The sequence below is a fragment of the Phragmites australis genome, chromosome 5 (assembly GCF_958298935.1).
Source record: "Phragmites australis chromosome 5, lpPhrAust1.1, whole genome shotgun sequence".
In the NCBI taxonomy this organism is placed as follows: Eukaryota; Viridiplantae; Streptophyta; class Magnoliopsida; order Poales; family Poaceae; genus Phragmites; species Phragmites australis.
In genome coordinates, this window is record NC_084925.1 from 726,022 (window position 1) to 742,791 (window position 16,770).

Below are 16,770 nucleotides of genomic sequence, written 5' to 3' on the forward strand. Positions count from 1 at the left end.
GTCCAAAATGGACGCACAATTTTGTTGATTCCAAAAATATAGCTGGGCTGCTTGCTGGACCAGGGCTAAACAAGGAGGAAAAGAAAGAATGAATAAGCCCAAGGAGAATATTGGAAATAAATGGAAATGGCCATGGGCCAAATCTGAAATTGAAGTAGATGTCGGCCCGAGAAGGTTTAAGTAGGAATTAGATTTTTTTGTTTGAATTTTCTTTAGACTTTGTTTGAATTTTGTTTGGTATATTCACTGTCTCACGGATTGTAATTTTATTTTTTTTAATTGTAATTAAGAGTGGCGTAACAGTAACTAGAGTTGACTCAAGTTAATATTGTGTCACCTGTTAAAAAAAAACTGTCAGTTATAGTCCATTATATAAACCAGTTCCAACCACGTGTCCAGAATTACATAATTACAACATGAGAAGCTAACAAATTATAATTAATAAATATATTAGGATCAAAATTACGTTTTAGATTGTACTACGATTACAATCGTGTTCTTCCATAACGCAATTACAACTTAATTTTATTTTTATGTCTAATTATAACTTATTGTCTCGCAGAATGGAACTCTATTATTTTTTGGATTGTGACTTGAGATGATGTATCAATAACTAGAGTTGAATATAAGCGCATAATATATATAGAGAGAGAGGGGTGCTCAGGATGACCAGCTAGCTCTGCGTTTTTTATCAACACAGATTAATTAGTGGTAAAGTTAAGGGGGGTGGTTGTGTGCATCCATTATCACCGCCTCTCGTTGTTTCAAATCCCGGTGCCTATATTATACACACAGAGTGTTTTCACGTCGCAGACGCAACATCTCACCACCCCGTGCCTATCTGCGAATGGCAGAGAGGCCATCGATGAAGAGGATGGATCGTCGAGTTTGTTAGGCAGTTAGCGTTTAACGTGCAGCAGAACGGATCCGAAAGACTGCGACCCTTGATGCACGTATGTGTTGCAAGCAAAAGCAGTTGGCTTGGAGTGTCGTGTGGTGCTCAAATGCTAAATTGCTAGCTTGGCATGTCGGTCTGGTCGGGAAGACATTGCTAAGCTCGACCAGGCAAGGTGTTGATAATAAAATTTAGTACTTATAGTCATAATTGTAGGGATCATTAGTTTAATGGAAGATCAATGAAAAGTACCTGCAACCGGTGCGCAATACTTACGACCAGCGAACAGTATCTCTTGAAAAGTGTACAGTACCTTCGACCAATGCATAGTACCTATGATCAGCGAACAGTACCTCTAACCAGTGTGTAGTACCTTAGACCAATGAACGGTACCCTCCGACCAGTGAACAATATCTCCGACCAAAATAGTACCACCCAACCATGAACAGTACCCTCGACTAGCGACCACGCGACACAAACATATGTTCGGATCAAGAACGTAGTCGAATCGAATAAGGTTGAAGTGCAATAAAGAGTATTCTGGTAGATATATGAGAGTTTTATGGTCAAATAGGAAAGGTATGCTAGTTATAGAAAGTTTAGAGATCATGTGGCATAGTCGAATCATATATATAAGTCTTGTTCGGTTTAAATTAGAAATCCTGATCTCTTACGACTAAGACCTACCATCATTTAAATATAAGAGAGTCATGACCGATTGAAATCATCAACACAATTGATCAACAATACAATTGTATCTATCTTTTTACCTAGCTCATGTATTCTCGTCCCTCCTTCCTCCTCCTGCTGCTACTCGTTCTTGATTTCAACAACCAAGGACAAACCGTCAGCTGATCATGCCCTGATGATTTGCTGATAAAGATCCGTCGCTGTAGTGCCAAACTAAGCTTCCCGGGTACTGATCGTCAGGTTAATTATCATTTGCCGGTTTGCTCATAAAACAGTCGCTCGTTACCACCAAATCTCAATAGTTATCTCCATTGATGTACGTCTTGTGCATGATGTTGTGGATTGCACACGAAGTGCTCGTGTGTTGGTGCGAGGATCCATATTTGTACCAACACACATTTTGGCGACTCCACTGGAGAATCAACTTTTTTAGCCATGACGCAATATGGATCTGAGATCATCACCAACTATATCATAATGTCATCTATCTACATCAAGACAAATATAAAATTTGCAAGTGCGTTACCTGTTTCTCAAACTTATCTTGCAAATACAATAAATAGGGATATTAATGCTGTTATGCCTATGTTCTCTAGTTGTATAGGTAATGTGGAAGGATTATATGGTAGTAATGGCATGCAATACCCCATGTTAAATAATGCTCGTACTTCAAATTTTAATAATATTAACAGCATGCAGTAAGAATTTGTACTTCTTAATTCATCGGTATTATTTACATACTCTAGTGTACCATAAACTAACATGCCGATGAATAATCATTATGGCCGAGTTAATATGATAGGCTCGACCAATTATTTTGAGCCATCATATGTTATATCAAATGCTTTTAAACCAGAGGCAACATCCTATATTTTTTTCAGCACCATATGCAACACATAATATATATAATTCAACTCCATACACCATCAATGATTTTGGTTGAATAGATAGAAATTCAACAAGTATGCATGTACCTCCATGCAACACTGTAGCATGTAGTGTATCCTTATATCACCCTAGAGTTTTGGTAATTCTTATAGTTCATTACTGGGACCCTACCTACTTGAGATTAAATCCTAATTTTACCTCTTATGTCTTACTAAAATAGAATTTTATTTTATGATAGACGACGTTCCTGTCGATAGTAATGTGCCTACAACATACATCTGTAAAAAGCATTGGTATTTTTTAAAAAAAAAGGATGAGAAACTACTGCTCCAGTCACCTACCTTGTCGATACCATGATGCAGCCTTGCCGGAACAGCTACGCGCTCCTTCCTCTTCCTTCAGCAACGATATGACTTCTGATTAACGTTCCCGACTAGAAAAAACCCTGTATTGGCATTTCCAGCTATATCACAAATGCCAATTTGTTGACACCAGAACGTTGGATTCCCGGAGCATGATCAGATAGATTATCACAATGCAAATCAGAGCACCTTACTCTGTACACAAATTACTAGTCCTCCGCTCACGGGTTACCAGACGGCAACCAGTTTGCTGTGTCCCCACGATGCTACAAAATTCTCAATCGGTCACTGAAATGCAGAAAACAAAACTGCTCTCCAACTCGAATGATAGAAGATGGCCGGAATTAAACTATTATCAAGACCGGCTGAGCCTCGCCTCTTGCTCACTAACTTGAATGCATTTTCTTGTTGCATCACCATGCCACATAAGAGTCCCCCTTTACCTAAGCTAACATACAAGATAAAATAACCATACCCTCATTTCTTCTTGCCACAACAACACAAGGCCACCATGGTGATCATGGAAGGGTGGCATAGGGATCAACAGGGTGCCAGAATAATGCGAATAAGCACCAAAATGTTTGCAGGTAGGCCAATCAAGGATGTTACAGATCCGATAAACGAAAAAAGGATGATATAGAATGTACACCACAATGCAAAGAATTTTCACATATGGCTTGGCCGCCTTTTGCCACTGTCAGTCCTCAGTCTCTTGGCTGGCTTGGCCCACTGGATATCTCCAATGCCAGGTGATGATGAACTGCCCCCGTGATCCGATTGCTGCACAGAATGCGCACCCCACCCAGTAGAATGCATTGACTGCTGAGATGGGTGCGGATCCCTTTGGAATGGAGTCCTGGCACCTCTGGGTGACGGTGATGGGCCTGTCCGCCCAGGGTTGGCTGGCGAGAGCGGTCCAGCTCGGCCTGAACTGGATGGAGACCCAATGCTGGTCCTTGGCCGATCTTGTCTTTTCTTCTTAACGATGAACAGGTCACTAGGGTGCATTAACAGCCCAGCACCATCCGGGAGCTGATCCCTGCTACCTGATCCAGAATGCCTGGAGTCTCTCTCGGATCTGGAACTGTGAGCCCGGTTAGGAACCTCGCTAACTGAGGTGGGCGGATTATTCCTGGCACGTCCTGAGCCATGCTGCTCCGCTTCACTGGTGCTAGAACGACGCTTATGGCCAGAAGCAGTGAGCTTTGTCGATGGGGCAGCAGCACTACTTGCAGCTCCTCCAGGATTTGAAAATGACATCGCACTCTTAGCTTCTCTGAAGTCTGAGTCTGGGAAGGCAATCTTCATTATATTGAAAAATAAGTTATGGAGAGTCTCAGCTTCTACTCGGACCTGCATTTAATTGGAGTAAATTAACATTAAATTAGGCTAGCACACCAGCCAGAAGTTCAGAACTAGTAGAGGCGTGTGCTGGTAGCCTTATTATATCAGATGACAATACAATTGATATAACAAGATAAAAAAATAATGCCATTGAGACTACCTCATGCCTATAGCTGAAATGCTGAACCACAGTTTTCAACATCTGCTGCATGTCCCCTATGAACTCAGTTACAGCACCATACTCGAATCCATCAACTCGCTGTTCAATTTTCTGTAGGTCAAGGGTACTGCCAGCAGGACCTTTGAACGAGGAATTATCATTCCTCCGCCACCAAGAAGATATATTAGGTATGATTTGATGACCCTCTTTGTCAATCCTCCTCCAAAGCTTGCTTATCACATTCTTGCACTACAGGAATTGAAGTTGAGAACAGATATAGTTCAGCCATAAAGAGCTAATATGCATAAAAAAGAGAGAGCAACGTAATATGCCAAATGCATGCCAAAGCAACAAAGGAATCCCAGATAAGATGATACCAAGCTTAACATTTCAATTTCTAACTCCAGATATTACAGCTAACCGGAAAATAATAGTGAAAAAACAACGGCCTGTAAATACCCAACTTTCAATGCATGCAACCCAGATGTTAAAACGTCAAATATACAGCACTTATTGCAGAGGTCATGAAACTAAAACTATGTTTGTAAAAATGGTGCTTTCAGATGATGTAACACTTTAAATTCTACAAAGCAGTCATTCAGAGATTTTCATCCAAGTTCCTTTTGAAAAAGAGTCAATAGAAAAAAAGGCAAAATTAGGTGGATACCATCGCAAAAGTGTCTATATTGGAAGATACCATCGACTGTGAGAATGATATATAGGCCCAGGGCACACATGTCATAATCACACCGATAGTATTTTTCAACTTTTGTGATTTTTGGTACCTAGCAAATTGCCCCAACAAACAAATCAGCCTAACTGCAGTAGGGCATAAAGTGCTGAAGTTTGTATGCCTACCTTTCTTTGCATACTGTCAGACATCTTTGTGCCGCCGAAATCTGGTGTAGAAGAGTCAATGGCCTTGTTGCTCCAATTTTCCTTGGGGCGTTCAGTGGATCCTTCGCCAGACCCAGACAAGTAAGTCAATCGCCCTGTCCTAGAAGCAGGTGAGACCTTCCTAGGTGGCATGTTGCGCTTCTGTTTCACTATAGGATTAAGTGCATTTTGCTGCCTGCCAACTGGATCAGAAAAGGCATGGGCATCTTGGTCAGACTTTAGTTGTGAATCATAATCCCCATCTCCTTGGAACACAAGATGAGCACCATGCTGAGGGAAGACCCTATCTCCGCCAGATTTATCTTCCTGCTTTTCTATATTAGGCCTTGGACGAATACGAATACTCCGTTTGCGTTTTATTTTTGGTTGCAATACCTGTTCATCCTCACCATCATCACGCTCATGATTCCAGCTCCCTGACTGCTGGAGATCCATATGTGAGTCCCCAGACAATGCAATCTCACCTTCCTCTAGGTCATCTGGCTGCAGATCACCAGTTAAAAGAATGATGGTTTAGTTAATTAACACAGAGAAAGTTAAGAGAAAAAAACAAAACAGACAAATAACAAAATGTCAACACATACAATTCTCTTTGACATAGCGCCTGGGCGGGTATCTAATGCAGATAGGGACCGCAATTTTTTTGAAGATGAGGAAGGTGCAGGTGGTGGTAACCTCCTGCTTCCAGATGAAGAGCCTGGTGAACCAGCTTCTTCGGGCCTATTAGCTTTTCCACATCCTAATCCATCAGAAAAATCATACCCGTCATCGTTTACAGGATCTTCTTCCTCTGATTCATCCTTGTTATCAGGTACTGAATCATCATTGTCCTCTTCATCTTCAAATTCTCCTATCTCCCCTTCGTCAGGCAGCGATGAGATATTCCTCTGTTCAGAATCATCATCAGATTCATAAAGATCTTCATCGTCAATCTCCCTGTAGATGGAGAACTTGCCAGAACTCTTTGGCCGGCCCCTTCTTTTCTCAGGTGTATCATTAGTGTCTAAAGCAATGCCGCCAGACATATTTTTCGAAGGCTTTTTGGATAGACTTGCCACAACAGCATCTACTTCAGTGGAGCTAACACGAAGCCACTTTGGAACCTGGTTGTGTTTCATCATATCCCCTGTCCAATCAAAGTCTTCATCCATCTGATCAAAAATCTCAACTTCCTCTTCAGTCCGAGCAATCATACGGTTCACTTCCTGTAATGAAGGAACATCATGAACAGTTTCTTGATATCTCTCCTCATCATGCAGGAGTGTCTCCAAAGTCATCCGTCTTTCCTCATGGGTTGTTCTTTGATCAAAGCGACCAGCATTAATGACTTCATCTGCCATATCAATTTTGTACTGTTGGATATTGCTGCGGATGAGACTTTCAATTGATCCCATGTATCTGTCTTTTCCAGCAAGATCGTCCTCCAAATCTCCATTCCCTCCATTTCTCAACTCATCCTCTTTTTGATAACTTGAGATGTTATCAACAACAGCCTCCATGTAAATAACCTTTACGTCCCTAGTCTGCCCTATACGATGGGCCCTAGCAACTGCTTGCTCTTCGTTTTGTGGATTCGGGTCAGGGTCATATATTACAACAGTGTCTGCACTCTGAAGATTCAGACCTCTGCCAGCAGCACGAATACTAAGCAAGAATATAAAACAATCAGAATTGGGCCTGTTGAAGTCAACAATTGCTGATTCTCGATCTTCCAAGCTCGTCGTTCCATCAATTCGCCTGTAAACAAGCTGTCTCCATTGCAAATAGTCCTCTATGATGTCAAGAAGTTTTGTCATGGTGCTAAAAAGGAGTACACGGTGGCCTGTCTTATGAAGCTTAATTAGAATTCGATCAAGATTCCACAACTTCCCACAAGATCGGATTATAAAATCTTTCCCATAACTCAAGAAAGGATATGACAGCAGAGGATGATTACAAACTTTCCTAAGCTCCATGCACTTGTTATTGAGATTTTTATATGTTTTGACCTGGTACATTGAACTCCTTTGGGCACGCTTTTTCTCATCTTCGGGATCAACTCTAATGGTGCCAGTAGATTTGATCCAATCATATATAGCACCTTGAATGGCAGACATTCTGCATCTCAGAACAATAGAATCCTGCAATGACATGACGTATTAATAATGTTGCAAACTCAACGAACAGAGTTACCAATGAGTAACAAGGGAAAAAGGATGACACCTTCCGTGGAAGTGAGCCTTCAACATCTTCCACGCGCCTACGTAGCATGAAAGGTTCCAAAATCTGATGCAGCCTGTGAATAATTATTACTTTCTTTTCCGTCTCTAGCCAATCATCTTCTTCACTATGCGTAGGACCATCCCTCTGAAAAGGCTTAGAGAACCAATCCTGAAATGCCTTGCTACTGTCAAATACTTCTGGAAGCAACAAATTCAGGAGGGACCAAAGCTCCTTGAGATCATTCTGTGATCATTCGAAAAGGCAACAACTTTAAACATTATACAATGAAAATGTTGCATTATTGACATGCTAAAATAGCTATACTGGCAAAAGAGAGAAAAGGAAGCCCCATTATCACAGAAAAAGAAGCTCCCTCAATATCATGACGGTACAGCTATAGCAGAAATAATAGCAATACAAATTTATTCGGTTTACCTGTAGAGGAGTACCAGTGAGGAGGAGGCGCCGCTGGCAACGATAGCGATCAAGGTCACGTGCCAAGACCGAGTCTCTGTCCTTCATCCGCTGTGCCTCATCAATTATAATGTATTTCCAATCGATTTTTGAAAGCTTTGAACGATCGAACATAATAAACTCATATGTTGTTACAAGAACATTGAATTTCACAGCCAAAACCTCCTGCAAGATGAGTAACAAAAAAATATTCAGAAGCAAAAATTGTACAAGAGCTACATAACTCGAGGAAATCCAAACATTTGCTGCCAGACAGCTTATCTATACAAAATAACAAAATTTAGCAAGCACTAAGTTCAGTCGAGAAATTAACAGGGGTCTACTGATAAGAGCAGGCATGCAACTGAAAAAATGCCACCCACTCCTATAATGTACCCAAATGTACCTGTACAGGGAATGATATAGACTGAGGTCGAAAACAAACAGCAAAATGTGCAGCGCAATTTAATTTACTAAAAATAAATTTAGGACAGGATTCAGTTGGCAAAGAAGTTTGGTTTTTATGCATGTACCCCATTGCTCATAGTTGAAGGTCACTTCTACTTATATTCCGAACCCAGTGAAGCAAGAAAAATAATTCAATAGAAGACAAGCGGTGCATACAAGGTGTGCTGGTACTGATTAGTAAGCATGTGGTTTCTTCATAATCAAACAATGCTACTAGGATGGCCAGGCCGAGTATTTGAGGATGGCTTGTGTTTGGTTACAATACTGTTAAATAAACAATATATCTAGGGGGGAACAGGTATCAGAAAAATTTGAATGCTAAAATTGTAAAATAAGTACAGGCGCAACATATGGGAAGCTACCAAAAGCAAGCAACTTACTTGAGAGAACAACTTTGCCCTTTGATCCTTTGCACCAACATAAAAGATGCAAGATGCAGATGGCAACCAGTTTAGCAGTTCACTCTGAACCAAGAATAGGAATCAGGTAAAATGTAAGTTTCTAAACAATGTTTGAATCACAAAATGTAAATTAAATGATATTTCCTAAAAGCATGACATGACAGGGATATAGGACCTTCCAATTGACCAAGACTGCATTTGGCACTATTATGAGATGTGGGCCATAGTTCCCTTTAAACTCCATCAAGTATGCAATCAAAGCCATAACCTGTTCAAACAAATAGTGCGGTCATGAAAATAAATTCCTGGCAGCATTGCATTGGATGATATGGGGGAGCATCAATAACAAATAAAATTTCATGTCATAACAAGAGTCCAGCAAGCGAACCAGGAGAAGCAAGGAGTGTCACACACCTGTACAGTCTTGCCAAGACCCATCTCATCAGCCAAAATACCATTCAACTTATTATTGTACAGAGAAAGCATCCACTGAAGACCCACCTGAATAACCAACGAATTGAATTGTAAGATTCTCCGTGGCAGACCGCAATTACACTAAAATCAATAGTTCAGTTAAAGGTAAAGGTCCTACCAGTTGGTAGTCCCTTAAAGTTCCTGCTCGCAACAGTGAAGGCTGCTTTGTAACTCTCTCGCTCACGGCATGAGCTAAATTATAGTACCTAAAAGTATGGAAGAAACGAACAATTATTAAGGCTGGAAAATATGTTTTAAAATCCAAATAGATCTGACAAACCATATCTGTCAAATGGAGTAACTGCTGTCACCAAATGAGAGGAGAAAAAAAACAACAAAGCCTAGTCCCAAGCAAGTTGGGGTAGACTATAGATGAAACCCAATAAGAGCCACCAACAGCTCAGCCTATGTTGTTTCAACATAGCCAGTTCCGGAGCTACTAACTAAAACATATAGCCTTGCTAGCACTCGCTGATTGCATACCATTCAACATATAGCCTTGCAAGCCTTACTAACTATCAATGGCTCGCTCTTGCTCTCGCTCTCGCTCCCCCGCCCACTCTCTTGCTAGCGCTCCTTTCTCCGCCACTTCCCCACCCTCACCGGCGTCTCTCTTCCCCACCACCAAACTCTACCTCCTCTCCAATGGACTTTAGGCCCGTGCCTTGTCATGATGCTTGGAGATCGGGCTGCTTCCCCTCCGCCTTTCAACCCTTTGCCTGGAAAGTGCTTCCAGTTGAAGGTGTTGCAACGCCTCAACTCGTCGGTACACCATCCCTCTTCCTCCGTGCATGGCAGCTTCTTCCTCGTCGCTGTGTTTCGCCAGTTCACTTTTCGGCTTTCAAAAGCTTCTGTAAATCTGGCTTTGCATTCGATTCTTGGGGGCTCCCCAACGGGTTTCATTTAAGTTGGAATCAAACTGGCACTTCAGTTTCTCTGTTGCCTCTAAAGAGGTTGGCTTTATGGTCTACGACCTGCGACACGTGATTTCTAAGAGTTTTGATGTCTATTTTCATTTTTGGCGTGATGGGGTCCGAATTGGAGAAGGGAAGAGAAACTTTGGTTGGCTGAGGAAGAAAGACAATGGACTAGCATTTCCCGTCAGAGGAAGAAGAAGATGTTTGATTCCTCCCGGCTCAAGCATGTCTCCTTTGCCAAGAAGCTGATCCTTCCCTCCCCTATTAAAAAATATGTTCCTTCAGATCTTCCGGCTTCCATCATAATTGGTGCTTTTGCCTTGTCCCATTCCTTCGCAAGAGTGCTTGTTGTGGTTCTTGTTCCCAAGCTTGCCAACGTTCATCCATATCAAAGCTTGTTTTTTCAAATCCGGACTTTCTCTCTTTCCTTGGTTCCTTGGTTGAAAACAGTAGGGCAATTGGTCCTTAAGCAAGAAGACATCCCAGAGGTCCATCCACAACATGACGGTTTGGCCCTTACTAAGATTGCATCTAGCAATTCCCCTAAAGTGATCCATAAACTTAAGAATGTCTCTCCACCAAAATGAACCTGTCATTGGCCATGTGAGGAACTGATCGGTTCATGAAATCAAGCTTATCACAACCCTCCTTTGGTTCATGAAATCAAGCTTATCACAACCCTCCTTTGGTTCATGAAGAGATCTCAGTGGTTGCTTTCAAGGAAGACACGTCCATTCAAAAGAAATTTTTTTTCATTCCTCTCTCTAAGCAGACTTACCAGGAGCTCCCGGTGCTCCTTTCGAAGCTTAATGCTTTCCAAAGTTGAGCATCCCAAAATGACGAATGGTATTACATTTGAGGCCCCGGTTCTTACACAGCCAAGAAGTTCTATAATTTCCCCTTCAGAAATATACAACCCCCTCCCCTTTGTGCTGGATTTGGAAATCACACTGTAGTAGGAAACTCAAGGTGTTCACTTTGTTGCTCTTAATGGACAGACTCAATACTAGAAATATTTTTAAAAGGAAAAGAATGAAGATTGAAGGAAACAACTACAACTGTGTCTTATGCTCTAACAATACTAAAGAGACTGCTCTCCACCTCTTCTTCACTTGTCAGTTTGCGGTCAACTGCTGGCACTTCATTCAGATATCTTGGGACCATAATCTTGATTTCTTCATGATGCTGCAACAGGTTGTTCAAGCTTTCCAGGGGGTGTTTTTTATTGCTATCTTCATCACTGTAACCTAGAGTATCTGGAAGCAAAGGAACAACTATATATTTAGAAACTCCAGGCCTTCCTTCCTTGTCTGGAAGGAATGTTTTTTCTCTGAATTTCTCCTGCAGCTTAATAGGGTCAATGAGCCTTCCAAAGCTTTGTTGTCCTCTGGCTCTGTTCTCTTGTATAGTTTCTCCTGTTCCCTCTCTCTTTCTCTTTTAGTTGTGGTCCCCTTGTACATAGTTTAGGCTTTTTTCCCCTGTTCTATAATATATTTACCACAGTGGGGGCTTCCCCTACTGTTTTCCACTAAAAAAACATAGCCAGTTCCATGCCCGGGTAAAGGAGGGTTGTGATAGGCAGCCAACATAAAACTCAATCACTCTTATGGAGATGAAACCCAAAAGAAAATCAGAGAAAATAAAATGCATTTGAAATTTATTCCATGTGCATATCTAAATAAAATTAATGCTGACTCAGAATCAAACTATTCCAATGCAACTACATTCCCAATTCAGTCAATTTCTTACTTGTTATCAGACATATTATCCCTTGGTGCATTCATCTCAGAGAATGTGTTCCTTATCATAACCTCCTGACCAGCACATTGTGCAGCAGCCTTCACTTCTTCTTCAGAGAGACCCTGTAAAACAAGCAGCATATTCATTTATAGGACTAGCAACAAGGAACCTTGTAGAAAGAGTGCAGCAAAAAGTCATGCACGCGTAATCTTAGATGATGAAAGTTTGTGCTACTGTCTACAGAAAGCTTTGCTATTGAACAATAAAAAACAAGGGTAAGAGAGAAAAAAAGAAGAAGTTAATTTCACTTATCCAAAGCAAAGAGTGTCAATATACCTGCGCCCGTGCAACCGCTGCAGCAGCATTTGCCGCCTCTTCTATTTGTTGATGATTCTTGGCAGCAGTTATTTTCCCTCCAAGTTTATAAAGGTACTCTTCAGTCTGGGACAGGAAAGATGATAGAACATTGTATCTTTGAGCTGCGTCACCAGGAACACTAGTCTGCTGTTCCAACAGTATTTGACGATATCTTTCCACATCATTGTTTTTTAATGCCTCCATTCTTTTGTTCCGATCATCATCCTTCTTCTTCGAGCATTCCCTCAACATCCTTTCATGGTACTTGGCGACCCCTCGATTACGAGTTATTCGCGCATCACGAATGGCCCAATGTGCCTCCAAAAACTTCTTGCGCCACTGGAAAATGGATTTCAGCTGCTTCTCTCGTGAGGCTTTCTGCATCTGCTGGACTTGCCTCACAAGCTCAACACGTTGGCGTTCACATTGTCTGACAAACTTTCTGTATATCCTATCAGGCATTGCCATTATTTCTTGTTGCTCCTGCTCAACTTCATCCCTTAGACGAGCCTGATGCTCTAGGAGTTTTAGCTTCTTTTCTTCAATCTGTAGCCTCAAAACAAGATCAGGTCGGATCCTTTTCCTCTCAAGATTAATTGCAAGTAAACCACTGATCTTTTTCAAGCTATCTTCTCGTTTCTTGCCAAGAACTATCGTGCCTTCCTGAGCTAATAAATCTTTCACATCATAACCTAGTGACAGATTACTGTTGTAATTTGCAGATCCTGTGGAATCATGTCTCCTAGTGAAGGACGGGAAGTCGAATAACGGACCATGGTATTTTCTTGGAATATCTCTTGGAGTTGGGGCACTGCTTGTCGACGCGGCCCTTTTTGCTTGCTCAGCTTCCGCTGAACCACTTTCTGCTGGTAAAGACTTCCCCCTCTCAGCACCGTAATCAACTCTCCCAAGTGTTGTTCTCTGGATGCCCCTTTCTGGTTCCCGCTCAGATTTAACCACGGTAGTGTTACTGTACTCTGGTACTGAAACTGGTCCAATTGTAAGAGGCTCCTTCAGTGAAGCTTTCATCACTTGCATGGGACCAGGACCGCTGGCAGAATTAGCTTTGTCTTCTGAAGCAGAAACCTCCACTTTTGGTAAACAGGGTCCCTTCAACAATGCAGGTTTTTCAGGAGCTTTATCACCACTCTCCATGAGCCTTCCATGTTCGTCACCACAGCTTACACCAGGCTTTTCACGATTAAGTGTTGCCGAATGTCCAGAAGCATGCTGCCCTTGTGAATCAGGCGGCGGCGGCTCAGACACGATTAATTCAAGAACTTCTGGTGGGAGTGTACGATCACCACGCTGATATCAGGAAATGCAATCAGAGGAGGAAAAGAGATAATTGCGACAGTATTAAATTGATAAGCTTGAACCACATCTTAAAATTACAAACTGGAACTCATAAGCACAAAAACAGACTAAAAGGTTTATCTTTCTTGTACCTTCAAACGCCGGAAAGCTAATATCTGAGCTTTGAGTACATGAAGTTGATGTTTTGTAAAACCCATGTGGGGCCGAGCACCTTGAGTCGGGGCCTGTGATCCTCCTGTTTCACTAGGAGTTGCTGCGGGAGCAGCAGCTTGGTTAGGCTGATGCATCTGTCTCACATACTGCATCTGCACCGCTTCTGAATTTGCCAGGGCATTTTTTGAATTGGACTGCTCAGGAACCTTATTCACATGCCCAGAACTTTGGGGCATCTGCATCGTTTGCCCACCATTGCCCGCTGTCATGGGTGGCCTCACAGCCCTGTCATTTTCCCTTTTATGGGCAGATAACTGTTGTTGCAACTGCAAGTTGCTCAGATTCGCTATCTTGGCCTCTTCTCCACCAGAAACCGAGGAGCTCGGGGGGAGGGGCTGCCGGGGCTTCAATGGGGCACCCTGACCGGGAACATTCCCATGTCCTGGGGTATCACTGTTCACCTGCGAGGGCGATGCTTGCTGCTGCTGCGCAGCCATACTGGCCTCATTCTGCTTCTGCATGGCTGCCATCCTGTTGGACTGCCAGATCGGTAGGAGTTGAGAAATCATACTCATGTTTGCAGGATTGGACAGGTCAACGTTGTTCTCCTTTGCCCAGGCTTGGATGGCTTGAAACTGGGGTGGTGTTAACGTGTTACCACCAACGCTACCCATGCCCACCTGGCCTTGCACTGGCTGCATGGACCTGATCATACCCGCTGGTGGCATCTGATGTCCAGGTATTCCCTGCGGAGGCATAGGAGGCCTCATATCACCACTTCTCTGCTCATTATTGCTTGGATGTCCCTGCTCTTTCTGCTTCTCTGCCTGCTGAAGATGCTCGGAATGTCTCTTAAACATCTGGGCCTGAAGAGACAAAAGCTCCTGCATCTTTGCAGGGTTGTTAACCATATCCTGGTCCCTTGTAGATGGACCGGCCATATTCATTTTGGCCTGCTGCTGTTGTTGATGCTGCTGGAGGAGCATCCCGTGGGACTTCTGCTGCTGCTGCTGCATCATCGCAAACTTCAGGTAAGCTTGCTGCTGCATTGCAACCTGGTTGTTCACTTGACCTCCAACCATTCCCTGTGGTCCACCGGTCTGGAGCAGGTTCCTCTGCCCCTGGAACGGTGGCACCGGGCCTGGGGACTGAGGGAAGCTGGTGCCGCCCCCTACTCCCATCATACCGTGCGGTGCGCCAGATTGGTAGGCTTGCTGCTGTTCCTGGTGATGCATCATTCCCTGCAGCAGAAGTGACCTGTTCAGAAGTGCAAAACCACACAAAACCAGGAACCAACAGAACCGGATTGGAGTATTGCATCAAGACAACAAGCCAAAAAATCGATTAAAGCTTCAAGAATTCTGTAAAAACAAAACAACAATGCGCATCAACCACACAAAAGAACCGAAGTTGCCCAAATCCCTCCAGAACCCAAACTGAATCATGACAGAAATCCGAATTAGACAGCTATTCAAACCCAAGCCGAGACACTCGATGAACATGACGACGCATACATCCAAGCTCAAATCGCATAGAACCCCGCCACCCGAAGAACACGAAGAGACGAGACAAGACAACCAACCGGACGAACTGACACTCCACCTCCGCAGGGGAAGGAGACCTCGCTACCGTTTGCGGAAGCCCACGTAAAGACGACGCCTTTTCGCCACGCACGCCAGATTTTTTTTCCCCCGAATCCCAACAACCACAAGCGCGCGCAGAAGCACGGTTCCCCACCAATCACATCGCCCCCGAGAGGGGAAAAAAAACACCACCGCCCAAAATAAATTCGAATCCCAAGCCGCGGTGGGGCAGACAAGGCAAGGCCTACCTGGCTCCTAAACCCTAGCTGCTGGGACTGCTGCTGCTGCTCCGGCCGCGGCGACGTCGCCGGAGAACTCCGCGAGCTGCCGGAGGGGCCCCCGCTGGGCTGCATGGTGGCAGGCCCGGGGGTCCCGAGAGGGGCCGGAGGCTTCTAGATCTTGCCGATTCGGGGTTCCTCCATGCGTCCGCGGCAGATCTAGGTCTGGATCGGCCCCGCGGATCGCCGGAGATGGCCGCCGGAGACGGGTTGCGGGGCTCCGGAGGAGGTGGTCAAGCCCTAATCCGGGTTTGAGAATGGAGATTTTCTCAAAATTCTGCCGACCCGCCTGGAGGAGAGAGCGCCGAGTGACGAGATCGTAAATTACCAAGAGAGGCTGGGTCTTCAAGTTAAAATTGGGGAGAGGGGCATTTGCATGAAACCCCTTGATAATTTGTAGATTTACATTAAGTTGAAGCAATCCTGATCTTCTCTAGTTCCGACAACTAAGTAGCGCTTAGTATCTCTCTACATGCCGATACGCATGTACTCATACAGCGAGTTACCTTTAAATACTATCTATAACCTATTATCTCTAAAATTTATTTACAACCTACCTCATATATAGAGGAAGACTGTATATGCATAGTACCTTTATTATATTATTTTTTGTCATCGCTTCGTATAAGAAGATAATCCGAATGTACTATGGTTGAAATGTAAAGGTTTATAATCTTATCCTAATATATCTAAACTAACAATATAGTATTAAACCCACTCCAACATACTACTTGAGCCACACAAATCAAAATCAGAAATATCAATAAACCAGGTATTACATAAATTCGTAATTGCAGAGGAGTATTCGATAGAACTCCTGTTACCACTTCGATTGGAAATAGGGATCCGTAAGAAATTGTAATTTGTTATCTATTTGTTCCACTGTTTGTTTGTTTCATATTAAACCTCTTAGATAACTTGTAAATTTATATTATGGTGCAATATTCATTGTTAGGGGTTTTCTTTTTCAACTTCCTCGTGTTTGTTTGATTCAGGGCACGCTTCAATTCGTTTGCAGAAATAAACAGACTTAGCTTTCTTGTTTTACTGTCAATTTCCTGATTTGACACTTCAATTCTGTTAGCGTTTGCTTCCGCTGCAAACAGATAGGTCGCAGTTGTAACCGTCTCTTCAAGCTCATGCAGTCCAGTGCATTAACTGCAGGCTGGCACAGAAACACTGGTAACTACT

The 16,770-nt window shown here is 43.1% G+C and overlaps 1 protein-coding gene across 1 annotated transcript; it reads right to left on the reverse strand.

Annotated features, from left to right (window-relative positions):
• Window positions 1-3,296: 3,296 nt before the first annotated feature.
• On the reverse strand, window positions 3,297-15,878 carry LOC133918207 (ATP-dependent helicase BRM-like). Its single transcript, XM_062361960.1, has 14 exons — window positions 15,550-15,878; window positions 13,697-14,959; window positions 12,228-13,556; window positions 11,901-12,013; window positions 9,353-9,440; window positions 9,175-9,261; window positions 8,936-9,028; window positions 8,740-8,823; window positions 7,874-8,077; window positions 7,439-7,681; window positions 5,821-7,356; window positions 5,198-5,719; window positions 4,340-4,588; window positions 3,297-4,188 (listed from the first exon to the last, which is right to left on the reverse strand). The coding sequence occupies exons 1-14, from the start codon at window positions 15,652-15,654 to the stop codon at window positions 3,502-3,504; spliced, it is 6,603 nt and encodes a 2,200-aa protein (XP_062217944.1). The 5' UTR covers window positions 15,655-15,878; the 3' UTR covers window positions 3,297-3,501.
• Between the last annotated feature and the right edge of the window lie 892 nt (window positions 15,879-16,770).